Source organism: Aphidius gifuensis, linkage group LG4 (assembly GCF_014905175.1).
Source record: "Aphidius gifuensis isolate YNYX2018 linkage group LG4, ASM1490517v1, whole genome shotgun sequence".
NCBI lineage: Eukaryota > Metazoa > Arthropoda > Insecta > Hymenoptera > Braconidae > Aphidius > Aphidius gifuensis.
This window is the reverse complement of record NC_057791.1, coordinates 25172999-25196236: the sequence shown is the minus strand read 5'-3', so window position 1 is coordinate 25196236 and position 23238 is coordinate 25172999. Positions and strand designations below refer to the sequence as shown.

Sequence of the window (23238 nt, the reverse complement as noted above, 5' to 3'; positions counted from 1 at the left end):
CAAATCATCATGTCACAAAAACCCACTCGGTATTATTATTATTATTATTAACAATATAATATAATATTATTTTATAATGGCATTTGAAGAGGAAAAAAAATAGAGAGGAAATGTGGTAGGAATTGTAGGATTAAAACTGATTAAATAAGATTAATGAAAATAAATAAAAAAAACACTTTCACGAGAAAAAATACAGATCTTGTACAATGATTATTGAAATTGAAATTAATAAGGCAGGGGATATCATATTTTTTTTTTTTCGTTTTTCATTATTTTTGTTTTTTTTTTTTTTTTTCATTTTTTCGTTTTTTATCGGGGGATTATTTTATCAATCATCATATTATAATTAGTTGCGATTTACCCCCTTCCATATTTTTTAATTATATATTATAAATTGTTTTTTTTTTTATTTTTATTTTTATTTTTTGTTTTTACTAATAGTGTAAAACATTAAACGCGGTCGGGGGATTAAACAAAATTAGAGTTAAGTAAAACATGAATAATAAAAATTAACGAAAAAAAAAAAAAAAAAAAAACAAAAAAAATAAATGCTCATAAATAGAAAAGTCTGCGAGCAATTAATTTTTTTTTTTTTCTTTTTTTTTTCTTTCATTATTAGCATCATCCAGACATTTAAAATGTTCAATCATATATGCATTATTGTTTTTTTTATCTCTACAATTATTACATTTCAAAATGCAAAATTTTTTCATTTTCATATATTATTATTATTATCGTTAATTATTTTTTTTTTTCTTGTCAATTGTTTGTTCAGTAGCCGAGGCATTATATTGTTTTACAAAATTATATTTGCAATGTGGCTGAATTGTCATTATTATTATTTATTTTTTAAAAACTATTGTTATATAAAATTAAAACGCTTGTCTTTTATGAGGGGGTTGGTGGGGGTGATTATAAATATTTCTTGTATATTTATTTTTTCAAAATAAATTGAGTGGATTTTTTTTATCTTTTTCAACGGTGTGTGTGTTATACAATTGTCGGATGATTCGACTCTGTTTTTTTTTTGTTTTGTTTTAATAACTATTGTTTACTATTATTATTATTGTTGTTTGTTTTATTATTATTCCCCAGCGGGAGTGCATGAAATTTTTGTATGTTGTTGTTGTTGCTGTTGCTGACTATTGTTGTTATTTTAATTTTATAATTTTATCAATTTATATTCGGCTAATGTTGTCTCCCACTTTTTCACTTTCGTTAGTTTTTTTTTAAATAATTTTTTATTTATTTATTTTTTTCTTTCAATGATTATTATATTATCATAATCTTCTTATTTTTATAAAATCAATTTTTATATTTTTTTTTGTTTAATCCATTGATTGATTGATGAATAATTATTATAATATCTCCAGAACAAGGGGGCACGGGAATTTGGGGGGGTTGGGTGGGTAAATTGAGGGGAGGGGAAGGGAGGAACAAAGGAGGGTTAGATGTCTGGGCTCCAGGGACAGGGACCAACTTACAACCCGCACTTACAACTCTTACTAATTAACTAACAGGCTAACAATAACAACGAGTCTCAACACTCAAAAAGTCGTGCGCTTGTATGTTTTTTTTCATTTTTTTTTTTTTTTCCTTTTTTCTCTTTACTTGCTTTTTTTCAAATATATGCGTTATCACTACAAGAGTTTTGTTTTCTGTCAACTATCATTATCAAATTCGGTAACCAGTCGAGTTCGAATTATTAATTATTAATTATATATATCAATTCATTTGCGCAATAGTCACGCTTTTTATTTTTTTGTTAAATTTAATTATCACTCCATCGCGTTAATCTAATTTTATTATTTTAATTAATTTCCAATTTATTGTCGATGGAGGGCTTATCAAGTTTGACTTGATTTATTTTTTTTAAATAAATAGACAGTATATAATTTTGACAAAAGTTGTCGAAAAAATTTCTCTACATTTTTTTTTAGTCTTTTATACTCCTTGATTGGATCATCATAAATGACTTTTTTCTTTTTTTTTTCCTTTTTTTAATTTTAGTCTCATTCGTGAGCAATATATATTCAAGTCTTAATCTCGAACTCGATTTGATCGATTATAACAAACATATCAACAAATTAGTTTATCATTATCATCACGATGGGGAAAAAAAAAAAAAAAAAAAAAAAAGAAAAAAAAAAACAACAAATGTCAAAAGACAAATGTCAATTATTTAGTTATAAAATACGTGAAAACATTGACGAGTAAATAATTATAAAATCAAATCAATGTTTTAAACGTCAAAAATAACAAACTTGTCTGACCCTTAATAATAATAATAATAGTTTCACTGACTGTACACATTATTATAGACCAACAATAGAAGGTCTAGACGACAAAAACGACGACAACGACGCTTTGCGCGTTTTATTTATTATTTTTTTCATTTTTATTTTATTATTTCACCCATACATGCACACAGGGGGATTCAACAGCATTATTATAACATCCAGCAACATTTTACTTTTCATTTCTCTCTCTCATCATCTTCATCATCTTCATATAAATCATCATCTTATTTTAATAGCAGCAGCAATATAGTCATTCTGCTGCTTAGATTTTTTTTTTTTTTATTCCATTCGCATATTATAATTAATCAAAACTAACATCATCATCATTATTATTCTTATCATTATCAATAATATTCGTAATTATAATCAATATTAATATTATTCGTAATTATAAACCTCGCGTAACAATTTTTTTTTTTTTTTAAATTTTTGCTTGCACACTCGCACTTGCACTCACACACAAACAATCTTTATAAATTTCAAAATGATTTTTTTCTTTTTGTTATAATATTCATCATTATCATTCATGCACATACCAAAAAACTTTCCTATCGTTTCATCAGTCCTTATCAACCTGCCCCTTATCATCGCAACGAGTATAGTCTTTTGTTTATATATTTTTGTGTTTAATTTCTTTTTTTTAATAATAATAATAATAATAGAAATAATATTAATAATAATAATAATAGGAAAAAAGAAAAAATATAAATGAAAAGAAAATAAAGATAAAAATAAATAAACAAAAAAGTTTACTCGTTTGACATCGCTTTTACAACAACCACGGGCTTATCACCATTTTTTTTTTTTTTTTAAATTTAACAATTATTTACGGGCCATAAATTACATAATAATATCCAAAAAAATTAATTTTTAAACGAATTTTTTAAAAGAACAAATTTTTTTTTTTTTTTTTTTTTTCAAAATAACAAAACGAATTTATTTTTTAAAATTTTTAAAATTTTTTTAAAATCAAAGTTTAACGTTTAATTCATTTATCACTCAAAAAATCACTTTCGCTTGGCAGTTTTTTAACAATTTGACAATGCAGCAGCAGTTGTGGTTAAACCTTAACGTTAAACCTTACAATATTAATATTAATCATTATTATTATTATTATTACAATTATATAATTATCAATAGTACGGGGTGGATGGGTTCGTCACTCCGATGTTCATTTTATAGTCCCAGTGGCACATTACTGTACATTTTTATAAATCACAACAATATTTTTTAAGCGCAATATGTAATTGGTTGACAGTGATGGTAATATATTCATAATATTTATATTTATATATATAGCGGTGTTTTTTTTCAACATATATATATTATATCATATCAAAAATCATTCATTATCTAAACATTACATGTATTTTTTTTCATTTGAAAATAATCAAAAGATTACATTTACAATTCATTCTATATAATAATAATAATAATAATAATAATAATAATAATAGTATATATATATTTATGTTTTTTTTTTTTAAATATATATTTTATAATAATAATAACGACAAGTTATAAGTAGCATCGGTGACGGATTCTGATGTCTATTTAAAAAATTACTATTTCTTTATTAATGAGCTTGTTTTTTTTTTTTTTTTTTTGGGCAATTTTTTTTTCTTTTATAAATTCATCAAGGCCCATTGTAATAACATGTATATAAATATGTTTATTTATATGTCTATTGTTTAAAAAAATATTAAAAAATAAAATATTCGAAAAAAAAAAAAAAAAAAGTCAATATATATTTTATCATATATAATTATTATCGACAAAATTGTATATTAGTAGTTGGATAAAAATAAAAAAAATCATCAGTCGGAAGTTAGCTCCAAGAATTGTATGAATCTTGGTACCATTCATGCTCATCACCAGTTGCATTATTATTTCCACTTGTTTCAACAAAATTGACACCATTACCACTGCCACCGCCACTATTACCACCACCATTATTATTATTATTACTACTACTACTATTATTACTATTATTACTATTATTATTATTATTATTATTGTTACTGTTGCTGTTGTTGCTACTTGGTGTTGTTGTTCCATTTTCATTTTCATTTCCATTTGTATTTGTATTATTTCCACCACTATTACTATTACCATTACTATTACCACCATTGCCATTACCATTTACACTCGCCACTCCGTACGTATTGCCCAGTGGTTGTTGGACGAGGGGCTGGTTTCCCCAACTGCTCTGGAAGCGACGTTTTGATTCCCCCTGGTTCTGGTGACCCCCGTCAAACTTTCGCTTACCTGCTGTAATGTCCAATACAAAATATTGAACAAGACATGAAAGAAAAAGCAAAAAAAAACAAAATTACATTAATATAATAATTCAATAGTAAAATAATAATAATAATAATATTAAAAAATTAAATTATAAATAATCAAATAACTGGAGTGAGCTATTGTTGGAGTGGAAGGGAACAATATGGATTGATTCTGTAAGGAAATGATAAATAAATAAATTATAAAATATAAATAAATAAATAAATAAATTGCATGTAGATACAGACCATCCTCACCTGGTAAACTTCCCTTGGCGCGGACCCCCCCACGAACGGTTGGCCGCTGGACCCCACGGGCCCCTGATGTTGCGGGGTTGCGTGCCCCCCTGACTTGCCCCCCACGGGCTTGGGGGCCCCCACCGACTGCTCGGCCACGGGGCACCAGTCCACGGCCACGACCAGCCTAATTCAACACAATTAAAATTTTTATTATTATTTATTGATTGTTTTTTTTTAAATAATTTATATATAGGTATATAAAATATCTTATCTTATATGTAAATTATTATCTATTATATTGTATAATTAAATTAATTCAATGATGAACATCAAGCTATTTTTGTATTGACTTTAATTTGATTGGCACGAATGCTACGATTTATTTTTCGATTTTTCAATTTCTTTATCTTTAGTTCTGTTGTGTTTTTTTTTTTTTTTTTTAATAATATTAATAATTAAAATGGCACTTGTAAGCAAAAAATACAGTACAATGTTGTTAATAAAATTATTAATTGTTAGAAAATTAAATAAATTAAATAAACACCAAGCAGTGATACGAACGAATATTAATAAAAACTACAGAAAATAAATAAATAAATAATACTACAAAAATAAATAAAAAGATACTACAAATAATTAAAAACTAATTAACTAATAATATAAATCTAATAAAACCAAATTAATATTACAAATAAATACAAGTATATTACTAACCAAATTTGATGTTATAAATGTTTTTTTTTTTGTTTTTTTTTGTTATAAATTTTTTATATTATTTTTTTTAAAATTTTTTAATTTTTGCAAGCAGCAGCAGGAGGGTTAGCACAGGTTATCCAACACTACTTTTTGATGGAAGGGAAGGTTCAAGCAACAAAACCTAATACACTGGGAGCTAAAACAAAAGCCAAGTGTTATGAAAAATAAAAAAATCAAATCAATACTATATAGGTACTGCACACAATTAATTTTGCATTATATCAACTGCTGCAAATAAGCGAGAGTGTTGTGTAAAGTATTATTTAATATAAACATATTGTTTTTTTTTCTATTGTCATGTTTTAAAAATAAATATGCACATGAAGACATTGACCATTTTTGTTCCCTTCCACAGTCACTATTTATTCTTCCTCGACTCCAGTTACCTGTATAGATTTTTTTTCTTTCTTTTTTTTATTTTATAATAATAATAAAATAAAATCAAGAATGAATGAGTGAATAAATGAATATGGTCAAATGGTACAAAGCATATTAAAATTGTGCATAACTACATATATCATTGAAAAATTAATTTTTCAATTATTTAAATTGCACATGTCTTTCTACCAAAGGACCACTACTCTCACTCAATTGTTAGTTTATATAAATAAATAAATAAATAAAGAGAAACAAAAAGTTGATTAGTATTACTCTACATATAGATACACAAATTATTTATAAAAAGTTTAAAAAACAAAAATATAGATTAATAATGGTGAAAGTTAGTAGTAGGTTAATTAAATATATAGAAAAAGAACAAGTTTTTATTTATCCAGAGCATAAAATTCTGGAGATAATAAAATAAAAAGTGATATAGGCTTATCATATCCGAGCCAAAAGACTTTAAATCATCATCGTGCAGCAACACAAAGCTTGTATTGGTGAGAGGCCGGATGATAAAATTTACAGAGTTGTTAAGCAGTTGTGTTAGATCATGTCATTATTAACTACCACTATTATTATTATAGTAAATTAATTTTTATTTAATTATTAGATTAAGCAACAGTTATCCTCAATTTGTTATGTCGATGATGATGATGATGATGATGATGAGGCAGGATGAGGTGTATATATATTTATTTTCCCTTTTTTTCTTTATCCAAAATGTGATTTAAGTATTTATTCCGTAATATTTTTTGGCACCGAATAATTTGTATTTTAATTTCCCAATTTAACGATAATTTATTTTAATAAGTGGGTCTTGATCATGGCTCAGATATGATAACGCGTCAAGCAATTTGAAAGTGGCAGTGTGTTCGAAGTTGAGAGATAATATTATTTAGTTAATTTAACAAATAATAAATACGTTAGTTAAATTGCTATTACTATTATTGTTATTTTTATTATTATTATTATTATTGTTATTGGTGTTAGTAGTTTTTTTTTATTTATTTTTTTTTTTTTTTGAAGAAAGAAGGGAGTAAAACAGGAATATGGAATGAACGTGAGAACAAGTTCAAGTCTTTTATGTTCTTTTACTCTGATGTTTTTTTTTTCTACTACGGCTAGTTTTTATTTATTTTTAAAAAAATTTCTTTCTCTTTTTTGAATGCTCTCTTGGGTCTATTGTTGAACTTGGAATACAGGAATGACACAGCATCTTGGCTGGCTCGCTGATGTGTATTCACAACAGACGTGTCGGAAATAATATATATATTTATGAAAATGCTAATAACAATAAAATAATAATAAATATATGAAAAATATTTAATAAAATTTGTTAGTTGATTGTTATGTGAAGCGAGCACAATAAATAAATAGCCAAATATAATTGTAATTTGTTAATTTTAAAATATGATAAACTTCGCGTAATTTTTGTAAATCATTTGTATATATGTATATCAAGAAAAATATATCATCTGCGAACACTGTGCCACAATCAAATTATATATATTAAATAAATAATAATAATAATATTAAAATAAATAATTGAAAAACTATATTTTTTTTTTTTTTTGTTTTTGATAATTTGTTAAAAAAGACGACCCACCGGTTGAGGCTGCCTGCCTCTCCCTCTGGCAGGCGGAGGAGGTGGCGCATATTCAAAATAGTAATCTTCGTATCGATAATAGTCATCGTAATATGGATCACTGTAGCCACCTCGATAATCCCCATAACCGTAATAGTCGTAATCATAATCTATTAAAAAACACACACATTACAAATAGACCCAAAAGTGTTAGTTTTTTTTTTTTTTTTTTTTTTTTTTTTTCTTGTTTTTGTTGTCTACTGTTTAAAAAAATTTACCGTTTTTGTTTTTTCATTTTTTTTTTTTTTTAAATAAAATATATAGATAAAGAAAAAGAGGATAATATTATTATTATTTAATGAAATGCATGCTGGGTAATGTAAAATAGTTTTATAAAATGTACAATAAATGACTCGACTAATTGTGACAAATAAATAAACTACTTTCAACGACAATTGTCTCATCACTGTGTTAATTGTGATTGTTATTATTATTTTATTGGAAAGACATTGTCGTGAGTTTTAATTATTCAAAGTAAGGAAGAAAATTTGCGGAAGAAAGGTTTTTTTTTATATACAATATTTATATAGAATTGAAAATAAAGAAATTAAAATAATATATAAAGATCAAGTCAAATCGATTGATTTGAAATGAAATTAAAATTTAAAAAAAAACGTTAGCATTCGTCATTGAATATTTGCCGCTTACCTATTTCCTTGATGGCTGTAAAATAGATTATTCATTGTTGTGGTTTTTTTTTTTTATTACAAAAAAAAAAACACAATATTACAGTACAAAAAAAAAAAAAAAAATTAACTATGCACGCTCACACGAAATAACTAAATTATATTTTAATAATAATAAATCTACTTTTTTTTTATTACACATGCTTTTAACTGTGATACTAGAGAAAAAAAAATAAAAGTCATTTAATTTCTCGTGACAATAATTATTGTCTTATTTATGCCGAAAAATAAATATAAATATTTTAATAATTTTGCGAGAAATAATAATTGACGAAATGTTACTTGGTTATATAGAAAAATCTTTCTAATTAATTCAAAAATACTTTAATCAAATGAAAAAAAAATACCTTCCAAAATCATGCAAGAATAATCTAAATAGTTAAATATTAGTTTATAAAATTTTTTAATGAAAATCGCGATCCGGTCAATGTGATAATAATAATACCAATAACAAGTTTGATAAAAATTTAAATTAAATAAATAATAATTCCGAGTTAAACCGCGCGCGGTCAATAATAAAAAAAATAAAAAATAAAAAACCGATTGAATAATAATGTATAATCAACTGTCAATCAAATTGATAATTGATTATTAATTGGTTGAAATGCAGTACTCACTGTAATCACCACGACCCATTGGTGGTCGCATACCACCACCACCACCACCACCGCCTCCTCCGCCACCACCACCTCCACCACTGCCGCCACCACCTGTTCCTGTACTGCGTGGTCCTTGTCCACTAGAACCACGTACTGGCATTGGTCCGGGTATCATACTTGGATGTGATGGTGATGTACTAATAAAGATGATGTTGATGATGATTGAATTATTAATTAATTTATTTATTATTTGTTTGTTTATTAATTTTATTTAATTGAAATTTAATTAATTACCCGCCACGTCCTTGCAACATTTGCATCATTCTTCTTTCTCTAGCCCGAAGCATGTCTTCCTTCTTTTTTTTATCAAATGGAGGTTTAGCAAGAGCAACTTCTATCCGTGAACCACCAATATCTTTTCCATTAAGATCTCGTAAAGCCTTTTTATTTTAACAAAAAAACAAAAAATATTAATTATTTTTATAATAAAATAAATTATTAAAATAGCTTACCTTGACTGCATGATCTCGATCCTCAAAATGTACAAATGCATAATCCTTGATCTTTTTGACCCTGTCAATTTTACCAAATTGTTCAAAATGTTCTTTCAGCTTTTCTTCTGAACAGTCTTGAGTTAAATTTCTCACATAAAGTACTCGAACCTAAAATTGAAATAATAAATATAAAAATATTATAATAAGATAAATATTAATTACTAAATATAATAATGACATTAAATTTAATCATACTTTAGACATTGTTTGTTCATCTGGTTCTTCTTGTGGATCAGCCCAATCAACAATAATATCACAACCCCAAACTTTAATACGACCAGTGCTGAGTCTTCGTTTAGCCAATGATGCTGATTTGTGGGATTCATACTCCAAAAAACAAAATCCTCTGTTCTTTTTTTTGTCATCTGGTGAACTGTAGATTATTACCTCAGTCAGGCCAGCTACAGTTTACGAAATCATACAAAAATCAAGGTAAACCAAATGTCTTTTATTTTTTTTAAAAACAAAAAGAAAAAAAAAAAAAAACAGTCATCTTCTCTGCATTGTTTCTTGACGATGAAGCTCGTGTATTTTTAAAATAAAATTGACTTTTTAAAAAATAAAAATCTGTATATCCCGTATATTATATATAAATAATAATTTAAAATTAAAAAAATATCCCCAATAAAAATTAAATTTTAAATTTTCATGCATTTATATATATATTTTTTTTTGTCTTTTAAAATTACCTCTCTTTCCTCTCAGTTTATATATTTTTTATTGTACAGTAAAATAAATAAAATTATAAAAAACTTGCACTAAAAATAAATTTCAAATATACTTTATTTAAAATAAAAATCCCAAAACCTTTATCACTACATAATGCAAACCAAACGTATATTTTAAAAATAAAATAATTCATTATTTTTAATTGAAATCAAACTGTGAGAGGCCTACAAAAAAAAGTTTGCGTTTAAATAACGATGGCCTCTGTGTCCAAAATAAATAATAGTTGTTGTTATCATGCAATAATATTCCTACATACATAAATAAATAATAATATCCCTCTTTCAGAAAACACTCTTTCAAGCTGTCGTTGCATTCAATGTGACTAATGTTATTGTTGTTGTTGTTGTGGTTGTTGTTTTTGTTGTTATAATTATAATAGAAAAAAAATAGAGTAGTAGTAGTAGTAGTAGTAGTAGTAGTAGTAAAGAGTAAAAAAAACTAACCAGGCATTCTTTTCTAAAAAAATAAATAGAATAATATTGTGATGGGCAATTGAAATATATTGATAGAAAAAAAGATAAATTAGGAAGACAGTAGTTTTTTAAAAAACAAAAAAGTACTTGTTATTTTATTTTAATAATTATAAAAATAAAATATTTAGTAAGAGAAACAGAAGGGTTAAAAATAATTCAGGTGGTAAATGTGAATTTTCATTTGTTTTTTCATTTTTTTTTTTTTTTTTTTAAATAAATAAATTATTCACTCTTGCACTCACTCACTCGATTCCACCAATGTCATTGTTTTCTTTCTTTTTTTTTTTTTTTTCAAATAATAAAAATATAATAATTAAAATTTGTTTTGTTTTTCGATTTTTTTTTTTTTAATTTCCGGTAAAGCTCTGCCTTGAGATTTATGGCAATATTCAACTTACGTGCGTGCTTTGTAAATTCTTCTAACAAGTCATCTCGGTCTCGATTCTTTGGAATATTTCCCACAAACAAGCGGTGATTGTTATAAGATACGGTAACACCAATCTTTTTGCCTTTCCGAATCTCATAATCATTCAGCTGTAAGAATAACGTGGAAGGAAAAAAATTGCCAATTAAGCTTGCTCATTTACACTGATTATTTAATCGTCTGCTTATTTGGCTGATTCGAACGAAGTTTTTTTTTTTTTAAATAATTATCATCGCGTCAAGTGAATCATTATTATTATTATTATCATAATCATTTTGTTTTTCATATTTGTCTGTTGTTGATGTTGTTGTTTTAATTATTGTTTTAATGATTTTTAGAAGGGGCAGTTTATGATATACCACATCAGATAGATTGAAAAAGAAATTCAAGTAAAAGTAATAATTGAAAAGTAATTTATAGAATATGTATATAGAGTACGAACATACAGGTTGGTGATGTTTAGGATTATTAATATTTGGAACTGTCAATGACAATAATAAAAATAATAAATTAATGAAATAACACAAAAAAAAAACATAAAATGATGATTGGTTTGATTTGTGGGTGGTTGGGAGTGCCTGTCTGTTTTTTAGCGAGCCACACGTCCCAGCGGTCCACACTGCAGGTCTCCCGTACCCCAAAATTAATTAATTATTTTTCATTAATATTATTATAATCGCGATGCTCTTAAAAAACTTGAAATAAAGAATGCATGGTTAGAGAGAGTTATAAAAAAACAAAAAACTAGGTAATAAATAATAATTGAAATTCATTTATAAAAAAAATAAATAAAAGAAGAGATTATTATATTTATATAGTCAAACAAAACATTATTAATTAATATAATTAATTTTAGTTAATAAATATAGATGAGCATAATATGCGCGTAATATAATAAATTTCATAACGCTCTAAACCTAATAAATAAATATAAATAAAATCAGAGGGAAAAGAAGACTTGGACCAGAGAGATGTTACTGCGTTCACTAATAAACCGAGAGGCAAGGAGGCTAATCATTAAAATCAAAAGTAAAAAAAAAATATATATTTAGAATAAATGCAATTATTTATTATTATTATTATTATTATAAATAATAAATAATAATAATAAATTGAATAATTATTCTTGAATACCATCTACAACCACTACTTAAAATCTACCACTCTTAGATTTACAAAAAAAAATAAAAAAATCATATATACAAATAAAAAAATAAAAATAAAAAAACAAAAAAATAGAGGTATCAAAATAAAAAAAATTAATAAAGGTTTTAAGGTAATAGGTTTAGGTTTTAGGTGTGCACACGCCTCGAATTCACTTTACCTGTTAAATTACCAAATTCCTCCAAGATCTCCTCTTTGCCTTTTGACTTTGGTATGTTCCCGACGAAAAGTCGTAGATTAGGAACGCTAATGTTTACTTTGAGACTCTTGCCGGGTTTTATTTCGTAATTATCGAGCTGTGGGATGAAGAAAAAAACACACATGCCTAATTTTGTTCCAATGGAAAAAAAATAAAATAAAATAATATTTTTGATTTTTTACTTCAAAAATAAATAATAAATAAATAAATAAATAATTTAAATTTAAAAAAATCAAGAAAATAATAATTAATAATAATAATAAAAGTAATTTTAAATTTTGAATAAAAAAATATATAAAATTTTGGGTATACGTGCATAATTTAATAAAAAAAAAAAAAAAATAAATAAATAAATAAATAATAATTAATAATTAGCACGTGGCATGCGGTTTATAATGCTCGATTATTCACTCTTAATAATTCATGAAAACCGGCTAATGATTTTTTTTTCAATAAAATATAAAACACGGCATTAGCAAATTTATTATATATGAAAAATTTTAAACCAATTAGATTTTTCTCTCATCTAAAGCCCCATCGATCGATCATTATTTTTATATCAATAAATAGTTTGTAATTTAGATAAAAAGTTCTCCACTCCCAATTTTGCCCACTGAGCAAAGAGGAGAGCTGGAAAAAGAAACTCATCCGCAGGACATGATAAACCAATTATGTAATACATAATATTCGTATGATGATGACGATGATGATGATGGTGATGGTGATGATGATAATATTTTGTGGGATTTATATATTGTGGATCATTATTTTTATTATTATTGATATTATATACACACATGTGAATTGAAAAAAAATAAATAATAATAACATGTAATGATTAATAAATAAATTATTAATTGATTTAGGAATAATTATGAATTGAAAGGGGGCAATATTATTGATTATTATTGATTATTATTATTATTATTAAGAGTTATTTAAATAATAATTAAAATGATGAGAGAGTATTATTAGGTTTTTGTGTTTATGGATAAATAATTAATTAATTTTTTTTTTTTAAAATATATACAGACAGATTATTAGGGGCTTTTTTAAAATTATTATTCAATATAATTTTTTGTTATGTATATTATAATTGAAAAAATAAAAATCAAGATAAGGAATATCCAATTGGTCTGTTGTGGTAATTTTTTTTTTTTCTCAACTACAGAATTAATACGAAAAAGATTTATTATATATATAAACACGCCTTTAAATTAATGATTATTAATTAATTTCGTAGTTGTTGTAGTTGTTGTTTTTGTTGTTGTTTTTTATACGAATTACGTTTCACGATAAAAAGCTTTTAATGATATTTGAAATAAATAAACATACCTCTCGAACTGCCTGTTGCGCTGCATCTCTATTGGTAAATGTTATAAATGCATATCCTCTATTGGTGCCAGACATTGGATCCATCATTAGCCTTAAATCCCATATTTTACCACATTTTTCAAAAAGTGGAATTAATTCATCTTCATACATGTCTTTTGGAATTTTTCCACAAAATACCTAATTTAAAAAATAACAATAATAATAATAATCATTGTTGTTGTTATTTATTATAAATAATTATTAATATTATCATTTTATTTACCTCGCATCCATTTCCTGGTGTTGCACCTTCCCAATTTGGAGGTGGACCACCATATTTTCGTTGTCCAGTTGTAACATCAAGTGGATATCCAGTTCTTTCAAGTATCAACTATATTTAAATAAATAAATAATTAATAATTAAATCAAAATGTATATAGAAAATAATTGTTAATAAAATAAAATATACCTTGATTTTATCTTCATCTGGTGCTTTTGGTGTTGTTGCAGTTGCAGTTGTTGTACCCTGACCTGCCCGACTTTTTTGTCTGTATGTTTTCATAACACCACAGAGATATGCCGATTTATTTGATACATGTTCTAAATTTGATTCCAAAAATTGAGTTAGAACAGTTAGGGCACCATCAACTGGAAATTCACGTAATGCATCAAGTGCTCTTTCATCAAGATCAACATGAGCAAGTTTTCCTGTTTTATATATTTCATCTAATTTTGCAGCAACTTTTTCATCGAGTCCATATTGTATAAGTTTTGAATAATCCTCGGTTCTTTCAACATACTCCATATCCTCCTTTGATGGCTTCTCGTCCATTTTAAGTTCCCCATTTCCCTCTGCCATAGCTGAAATTATATTTTTATTTATTTAAATATTTAAACAACGTAAATAACATAAATAACACAATAACAAGTTTCAAGTGAAAATGGAAAATTTTAGTCAGACTGCCGGACAAATGAAAGACTATAACTACTTTGTCTGTGAATTTTCGGCCACCCACGCACAGCCGTGACTACTGAAAATATTATCAGCTCAAAGATAAATCATCAGCTTTAAAATTATATATATAGATATGTATTCAAATTGATTTAACACACACATAACAATTTTTCCTATCGGTCAAATAATTTTAAATATCAATTGATGCAATATTTTTATCACACAATGATGTTGTTGTTGTTGTTGTTGTTGTCAATAACATTAGGTATATATTTCTAATCTACTCACTATACCAAAAAAACAAACAATAATTTCAATAATATAAATAAATATTATCATTGCAATTTTAAATGCAATCTTAAATAATCTCCTGTTTTATTTATTGTGTAGCGTCACTTTTCCCGCGCACGCAATCATCAACACACAATAAGTAAAAAAAAAATAAATAAAAATAAATAAATTAAAAAAAAAGGCACTTTAAACATTAACGCGCAGACGTACGTATATATAACATTATCATTATATTAAGATGCACTCTTGTTATTATTATTATTATAAAAACTCAAATATTACGCTGATAAAAAATAAAATGAAAAAAAAAGCTCAAGATATCACCAGACTGCACTGTTTTAAAAATGGCGTTGCAAAAAATTTAAATTAAACACTGTTTGAAATAAAAAAAACAATAATCATTAATAATAATAATAATAATTGAAGTAATGTTGACATATCACATTTGACAATGTAAACAAAAAAAAAAATAAAAAACTTTGTAATATTATTAATTGATTGATTGGTTGGTTGGTTGAATGTTGATTGATTGATTGATATATATTTTTTTAAATAAATAATAAAAATAATTAATAAATTTTTAATGATAATTAATAATATTTTAAAATAATAATTAATACTTTTTTTTGTTGTCAGGAGAATATTTGGACGCACGCTCCGAACTCCACCCGGGTCTTAACGGAATGCAGTTAGTTGCACCGTGTGCACTCTGCACTCTATCCGTATCAGAACCGTATTTTTTCTCTCTCCCTCTCTTTAATTTTCTCGTGTCTCGTCTCTACTCCGTCTCACTCTTTCTTTCTCTTTCGTGTCTGACCGAATGCGTTTCGTTTCACCTGCCCCGCTGCTCGTCGCCCAAAGATCGCGCGTCGCCCCGCGAATAATAATTTTACCGGTCCGACATTATTATTATTATTATTATTTATATTTTTTCAATTATTTGAATTTATATTATGGAGTATATTAGTATTTGGTGTATATATATAATATAATATAATGTAATAGAAATATGTCTCTTTTAGATAGATTTTCCCCACCTAAAATTTATTAATCCCCCTTGCAAATTTTATACGAGACACAGACAACCAACAACACACACAGACACTTAATACACTTGAACAACATTATACACTGATATAAAAAAAAAAGAGAGAGGCACGAAATTGTAGACACATCAGTCGTAGCAAACAAGAGAGATTAGCGACTAGACGAAAATAAGGCACAACAAAGAAAAGTTTGGCTGGTCCTGACAAAAAAAAAAAAAAAAACAAGTTGCCAAATAATAATTCAAAAAAAATATATTATTATTATTATTATTACCTCTCAATTTAATTAAAGCAATATATTCTTTTTTTAATTGTTGATAATAATAAATTTATAAAAAAAACTTTTTAAACATTACCAATTCAAAAATAAACAGAGAATTTTTTTTTTTTTTTTTTTCTTTTCTATTATTATTTTTAAAAAAATAATACTAATGGAAAAAAAAAACGAAAAAAAAAAAAAAAATAGATATAATATAGGTTTGCGTCCCAAGCGGCGGGAACGTGGTTAAAAGCACGCCAAAGTGAACGTCAAAAACGTGATCGCGAAATTCTACGGGGTCCACAAAACGACGCGCAAAGAGATACGGCCTCGAACCCAAAGTTTTTTTTCCCCTCTTGCCCTCTTTTTCCCCCTCATCGTACACTCCCTCATTTATTCGCTCACTTCAACAGGCAGACAAGCAATACATACTCACTATTACTTTCATACATACATAAATACAATCAGATATATTACCAGCACTAAAATTGCAACAACAATAATAATAATAATAATAATGATATCACACACAATATTTTTTACGCACTTATAGCATGATAAATATGAAAAAAAATAAAAAAATAAATCTGACTACATATGGCCACTACTACTAGTACTACTAGTGCCAAATCAATTCACCATATATATCTATGTACCTATTTGATTTTAATTTTTTAAATTTTTCGTAGTATGTGTGCTTGGCACAACACACGAGGGATTTAGCTTGCTTGTTGCTTTTGACGATACTACATACACGCAACTCGTTGTCGTCAAAATTCAGCAAACTTGCTGCCGGTTTGCCATTTTCATCAAAGCCCTCCTCATTGGCCCATGCAAGAATACGCAAACTAAAAAGAATACATATATATATCAAGAGAGCGCAAGAGAGAAAGAAATAATATTAAACAGAGATCAAATGCGTTAAAATTTAAAGAAATAAAAAAAAAAAAAGCATATAAAGAATAATAATAATAATACTACTACAAATAATAAAAGAACAAAAAGTAAAAAAAAAATTAGCAGAAAGAATGAAAGCAGAAAAAAGAAGTAAAAAGTTGACGATGATGATGATGATGATGAAGAGGAAGAGGTGGAAAAAAAGAGAATATTAGCAGCAGCAGCAGCAAAAGTAGTAGTAGTAAGTATAAGCAAGACCAGACGAGTGAGTGAAACTGAAAAGAGGAAAGAGGAAAGAGGAGAGAGATTAACGAACAAGCAACACATGCAGACAGATATGCATTATGTCCTCGACTGCGAACAACGAACCGAGGGACCCAGCCTGGCGTCCGATGCACTCGAGGCCAAATTTTTAGGCATATAATGTGCATGCCCACGAATTTTGTTGGTTTCTTTGGCCTATTGGCCGCAGCCAAATAAATAAAAAAAAAAAAAAATCATGCTGCACTTTTTTGCCTCTCTTCTTTCCCTTGCTCATCATTTCAACAAAACCAGAATTCACTTTGGCCATTTTCATTGCAGATAATACAATATTAATACAATATTCATTTGTTGAATTTATATGAATTTATTACTAGCTTATCGATTATCAATATAGGTTAATTAATATTTTATATTTATATGTGAAAATATATTGGCTGTTGCTTTGTGCATATAGAAAAATAATTGTAAATATGCTTGGTCGCGTGTAACGTTGGCTCTCTATGTATATTCACAATATCGCGATCGTTTGTTCAACGAAAAATAATTTTAAAAAATAAAATTTTCATATAAAAGTCGATACTAGGTATAGAAAAAAAGCTCGAGGTTTTTGTTGCATTACTGTCGCTCTACTGTTGCATCTATATGCTTTTATTATATTTTCAATATTTTTTCAAAAGAAACAAAAAAAATGAAAATTTTATTTTTAGAAAATATATATATAGATATTCAATTATTAATGGAGCATGCATCGTGTATAATGTATATATATAAACATATAAACAACAGATATTATTCTATATAGAAAAAAAAATAAAAAAAAGTAGTATAAAATATATACAAGCCAGACGGTGAGCGTGAAGAAACCAAATGGGTGATTACTCACTCTCGCCGTCGTCGTCGGTCGTCGGTCGTGGCCGTCGTGTCGCTGACCGGACGTACTTGCACATAACCTTGCAAAAATTGCAAGCGTCGGGGATCACGTCAGAGGTATATAGAAGAAGAAGAAGAAGTAGAAAAAGAAGCACTGCTTGGCTGCAATGCAAGCGCAACAGAGAAAGATCAAATGGAAATATGAAATGGGTGGGTGGGTGGGTGGTTAGGTAGGTATAGGTGAGCAGAGCGAGTGCAGACGAATGAAAGTACATATTCACCAGACAAATCTCAACGCTATACTAAAATTAATGGAAGACAAATTCGCGCGTTTTAAATAAATAAATAATTAAATATAAAATACCTGTTAATTGTTATTTCCAAATGATATTATGGTAATAATTTGATTAATGTGTATATTTGTCCTTTTAATTGATGTTTGCCTTGTTGTTTTTGTTGTTGTTGTTATTGTGATATAAAAATACCAAAATATAAATTTTATATTTGTATAATTTCAATTTGAAAAAAAACAAAAAAAAAAACAGAGCACCAATATCATCTATTTTTTATAATGTGATAAAGACGATATCTCGTTTTTTATCCACGTTATGCGACACATATTAGAGACGCACATTTACGGCCAAGTAGTCACAATACATGAAAATTATTTCAATAAAACATTAACAAGTAAACAAACAAACAAAAAAAAAAACAAACAAAATAATTATTAAAAAAAATTAAACACTCCCGAACGTTTATCTATATAATAATGATAAAAATAATTGAGTCCACGGTTTAAACGAAAAAAAAAAAAAATTTATAATTTATAATATATATAATAATAATAATAATAATAAACAAACACCAGTTGCAATTGCAGTTTTTTTTTTTTTTTTTTCAACACAAACTAATTTTGATGATAAAACTGTAGAAAATTGTCCAGATATAATTATAAGATAACATGAACGAGGCACTTTGTTGATGTTGATGATGAAAAACTTAAACTTTTGATTGGAGTGTTTATTTTGTGTTTAAATATATATTGCAGTGATTGAATATGGCGCAAAGTCCAGTGGCACAGAGATGGTAATGTTTTGTTGTTTAAAATATCCTCCTGTATCTTGTGGTGCCTACATAGCCGTGTGATGCATAAATTGGACTGTCTCGAGTAGTCAACGGTGCAGTGGTGCAAGCCCCCGCGAAACCAAACCAGTTTGCCTGGCTTCGGCTTTTTTAGCCGAATATTATCATCATCATCATGATATATTTTACTAAACGAAAGAACAGGAGTTGCGCCCCAATCCAATCCGATTCAACTGTTTCCCCTGTTTTTCGCGGTATATACTAGCAGCCCCGCCTTTACCAGGACTGTGCCAAGCGCTTATTCGCACCTATTATAATCAACAACATATACAACTATGCAACTACACAACAACACTACAACAGACCAACCTCTTGATCTATGATCCAACCAACCATCACATCCCCTACTTTCTTCATCATCATCATCATCATCATCATCCCTTATATATATTTTTTAAATTTCATCTAATCCACCATTATCATCTTTCTTACCTTTATATTTTTTTTTGTCTTTAATTTAATTTTTATTATACATATATGATTTACCTTAATTATTTTCAACAATTAAATTTTAATTGCGTATACTTGTTTGATTTTTTTTTAAATAGAGAAATAAAGACAAAGTTCTTTATATTTAAACTCGAATTTTAGCCAAGTCTGGAATGCCAGACAATCCCGAGACAGAATGGAGCAGCAAAGAAAGACAAAATAAAGTAGAGTAGAGTAAAGTAAAGCTAGAATAATATATATAGATATATTCAACCAAAGAGCTCCATGTGAGATTCTATGTAAGATTCGCAGACGCCTGACCTCGGAATAGAAATATTAAAAAGACCAAAAAAGAAGCCTTATGATGATGATGATGATGATAATGATGTGTATGTATTTGTAGTTATATATATATATATGTATGTATGTTTATTCGTCAGCTTAAATATAGTAGTCGGTTAAACTTAATTCCTATTTTTATTTCATCACATTGTTTCTTGTCACGCACAACTTCCAAATAAATATAAATAAAAAAAATAATACTTCAATTGCTGCATCCAGTAAAATATTAATTATAATATTCTAGTGATAAAAACTGCATATGATCAGACATCAGAAAATTCACTCATTCTCTCGCTCACTTGTTCACTCGGATGCATGGATGCAGTAGTAGTGGCATGTCATAGTAAGACAACAAAATTATATATAGCCAAAATGTTGACTGCTGTCGATTACAATATTATAAATAAATTATAAATAATAATAATAATAATAATAATAAATTGAAAAGAGGGAACAATAATATTGTACGGCCCTGGCCATGAGTAGAGTAGTCCTCTCCGTTAGTCTCTTATATTCTCATCTTGGCTGTTGCTGTTTCTACTCCTGATTTGGAGGAGCAAAAATAAAAAAAATAAAAAGAGTGTGCATCGCAAGAGGCGCATTCGCACAGCGAAAAAATAAAAGTAAAAATTAAGAAGAATATAAAACAGAGATAGTAAATTACAAGAGAGAGTGTGAGAGTGAGAGAGATGAAGAAAAAGTAAAAGAAGGGTGGCTGGGAACGACAATAACTATACGAAGACGATGCCGAAATTGAAAGACAAAGAATAAAAAAAAATTTTTAAAAAATTAAAAAAAAAAGAGCAAGAGAGAACAAGAGGGATAGGAAGCGTTTGCAGAAACCTGTTTCTTACTTTTCTGCTTTCCTCATTATCATTATTATTATTATTATTATTATCATTTATCATTGAATTACAAAATCTTATTTTATTCATTTTGAAAAAAAACAATACCTAAATACTCAAATATTATATACACATGCTCCAGTTGTAAATTGAAATTTTTACCAATTGATTTTTACTCATTATTATTATTTGATGAAAATAAATTTTATATAATAATTCACACAATTACTTTGTCGAAAAAAAAAATAAATAAAAAACAAAGGTTTTGTTCAATGGTACAATGCATTTTTAAATTTTTTATATTTTTTAATTTTTTGCATGCCCGAACAGAGAGTGCATTGTCGTGGGAGGCTAAAATTCAAACAGAGTTGTCTTTTTTTTTTTTAAATTTTATTTCAGCTTTTTAGCCACAAGGCACTGGTCAAAGCACTCTCTCTCTTTTTGATAAAATTTAATGAAAAAAAAAAATGGTTTTTCATTAAAAAATTTATTACAAAAATAACGCATAAAAAAATTTACAGTTAATACATTTTTTTTTTTTCAAATCTTTTCAAAATGTTTGTAAAAAAAGAGAGAGAGAGAGAGATATTTGAATGAAGCAACAAAGTAAGCTCTGGGAAATCATGGTCTCATGCGTAATTGCAAAAAAGAATTGGCAACAGGTGTCAGCCAAGAAAAGAGAAGACAAGAGGAGAGGCTATGTACATGTATAAAGAATTTAAAAGATCCGACGTGCTTCCGGCGATATATATACACCAAGAGAGGAAGAGAGGAAGAGAGGGTGGGGAGGGGGAGAGGATTTGAACCCTTGATACCCACACGAGGCATACATATTATTTATTTTGGCAGTGGGGACATGAAAATACTCTGCAAGCGATATAATTCTTTATATATATTTTCTTCCCCTCTGAAAAAAAAAAATAAATCCAAAAACCCTCACTATGATGATGATGATGATGATAAAGAAACGCGGAGTACAGCTGTCCCCTGTATCCTCAAAAAAATTTCAAAAAAAAAATTGCAAAAGAATAAAAAAAAAAAAAAAATCATCGTCTGAATTTTAGACTCGATGCAACGAACTGCGTTTCGTATTACTTGCAAATATTCATTCTCGTCTTTTTCACATAATCTTTATCCTTTTATTTTTTTTATTTTTTTCTACTTGCTCCATCCTTTTGATGCTTTTGATGCAGCCACATGTAAATGCATATGCAACAACCCCATCAAAATACGTGCAGCAGCCTGGGAACATGATTTCATATTTTTATAATAAAATATTACTAATTTATAATAATTATAAATATTTTATTTAAAAAAATCAATTTAACAAGTGTTTTTTTTTTCTTTTTTGATATTTATTCATTTCTGATGTCTGTAATAAATATATATATGATGACGAGACGATTGCAAGTAATCTCATTGTGAGGCCATCGACACATGTTCATCAATACATGCAGAGTATATTTAAAATTTTAAATATTTATATGGCTTCGTTGTCATTCATTGCCTCAACTTTTGCATTATAATATTGATTAAAAAATGAATACACACACACACACACACACGTATATATCTATTTAAAAGCACAGATAAAAAATATATCAAATATAAATATAAAAAGTTCAAGCTCACAAGTCGATATAACTGCTGGCTGCAGTGTAAAAATAAAAAAATATAAAAATTGATTGATTTATTATATATTTTAGATTTCTTTGGATTTGGAAGAATAGAAAAGATAAAATTTTTATCAAAGAATGATATAATTTACATAGATTATAAAAGGACAAAAAAACAACTGTCAAATGTATATTTAAAAAAAAAAAAAAAAAGAAGAAGAAATCATCCGATTATATTTGACCAAATGCACAAGTATAATAATATCTTTTAATGTTTTTTCTCTTTAGTCCACCTTATAAGTATATTGTATGTATACTAGAATACTTTTTTTTTTAATTTTTTTATCATCATCAAGTATACGCACAATGTGTAAAACCATCTGCACTTGTTTCCCACGTAAATTCATAATATGTATATTTGACATGCAGAGATAAATTTAGAGGGTTGAGAGGGAGGAAGAGGGGACATGCCATAGCATCATATGACATGTGAGAGATACACACATACACATACGCATACACATGTAAAAGA

At 27.0% G+C, this 23238-nt stretch overlaps 1 protein-coding gene across 10 annotated transcripts in view; it reads right to left on the bottom strand.

Annotated features, from left to right (window-relative positions):
• Positions 1 to 1030: 1030 nt before the first annotated feature.
• Positions 1031 to 23238, bottom strand: part of LOC122855994 (heterogeneous nuclear ribonucleoprotein R) — a 29130-nt gene continuing 6922 nt past the window's right edge. The window contains exons 1-13 of one of the 10 annotated variants that reach the window (XM_044157734.1): positions 16957 to 17102; positions 14219 to 14610; positions 14033 to 14140; positions 13771 to 13947; positions 12397 to 12532; positions 9642 to 9847; positions 9405 to 9554; positions 9187 to 9332; positions 8911 to 9089; positions 8256 to 8270; positions 7569 to 7717; positions 4832 to 5006; positions 1031 to 4571 (exon numbers count right to left, since the gene is read on the bottom strand). In XM_044157734.1, the coding sequence (XP_044013669.1) occupies positions 4129 to 4571; positions 4832 to 5006; positions 7569 to 7717; positions 8256 to 8270; positions 8911 to 9089; positions 9187 to 9332; positions 9405 to 9554; positions 9642 to 9847; positions 12397 to 12532; positions 13771 to 13947; positions 14033 to 14140; positions 14219 to 14608 (2274 nt within the window). In that variant the 5' untranslated portion in view covers positions 14609 to 14610; positions 16957 to 17102 and the 3' untranslated portion in view covers positions 1031 to 4128. Of the gene's footprint in view, positions 4572 to 4831; positions 5007 to 7568; positions 7718 to 8255; positions 8271 to 8910; positions 9090 to 9186; positions 9333 to 9404; positions 9555 to 9641; positions 9848 to 11046; positions 11183 to 12396; positions 12533 to 13770; positions 13948 to 14032; positions 14141 to 14218; positions 14611 to 15615; positions 16029 to 16315; positions 16361 to 16956; positions 17103 to 23238 lie in introns of those variants that run through there. The other 9 variants (XM_044157735.1, XM_044157733.1, XM_044157731.1 and 6 more) reach the window with 9 other exon arrangements.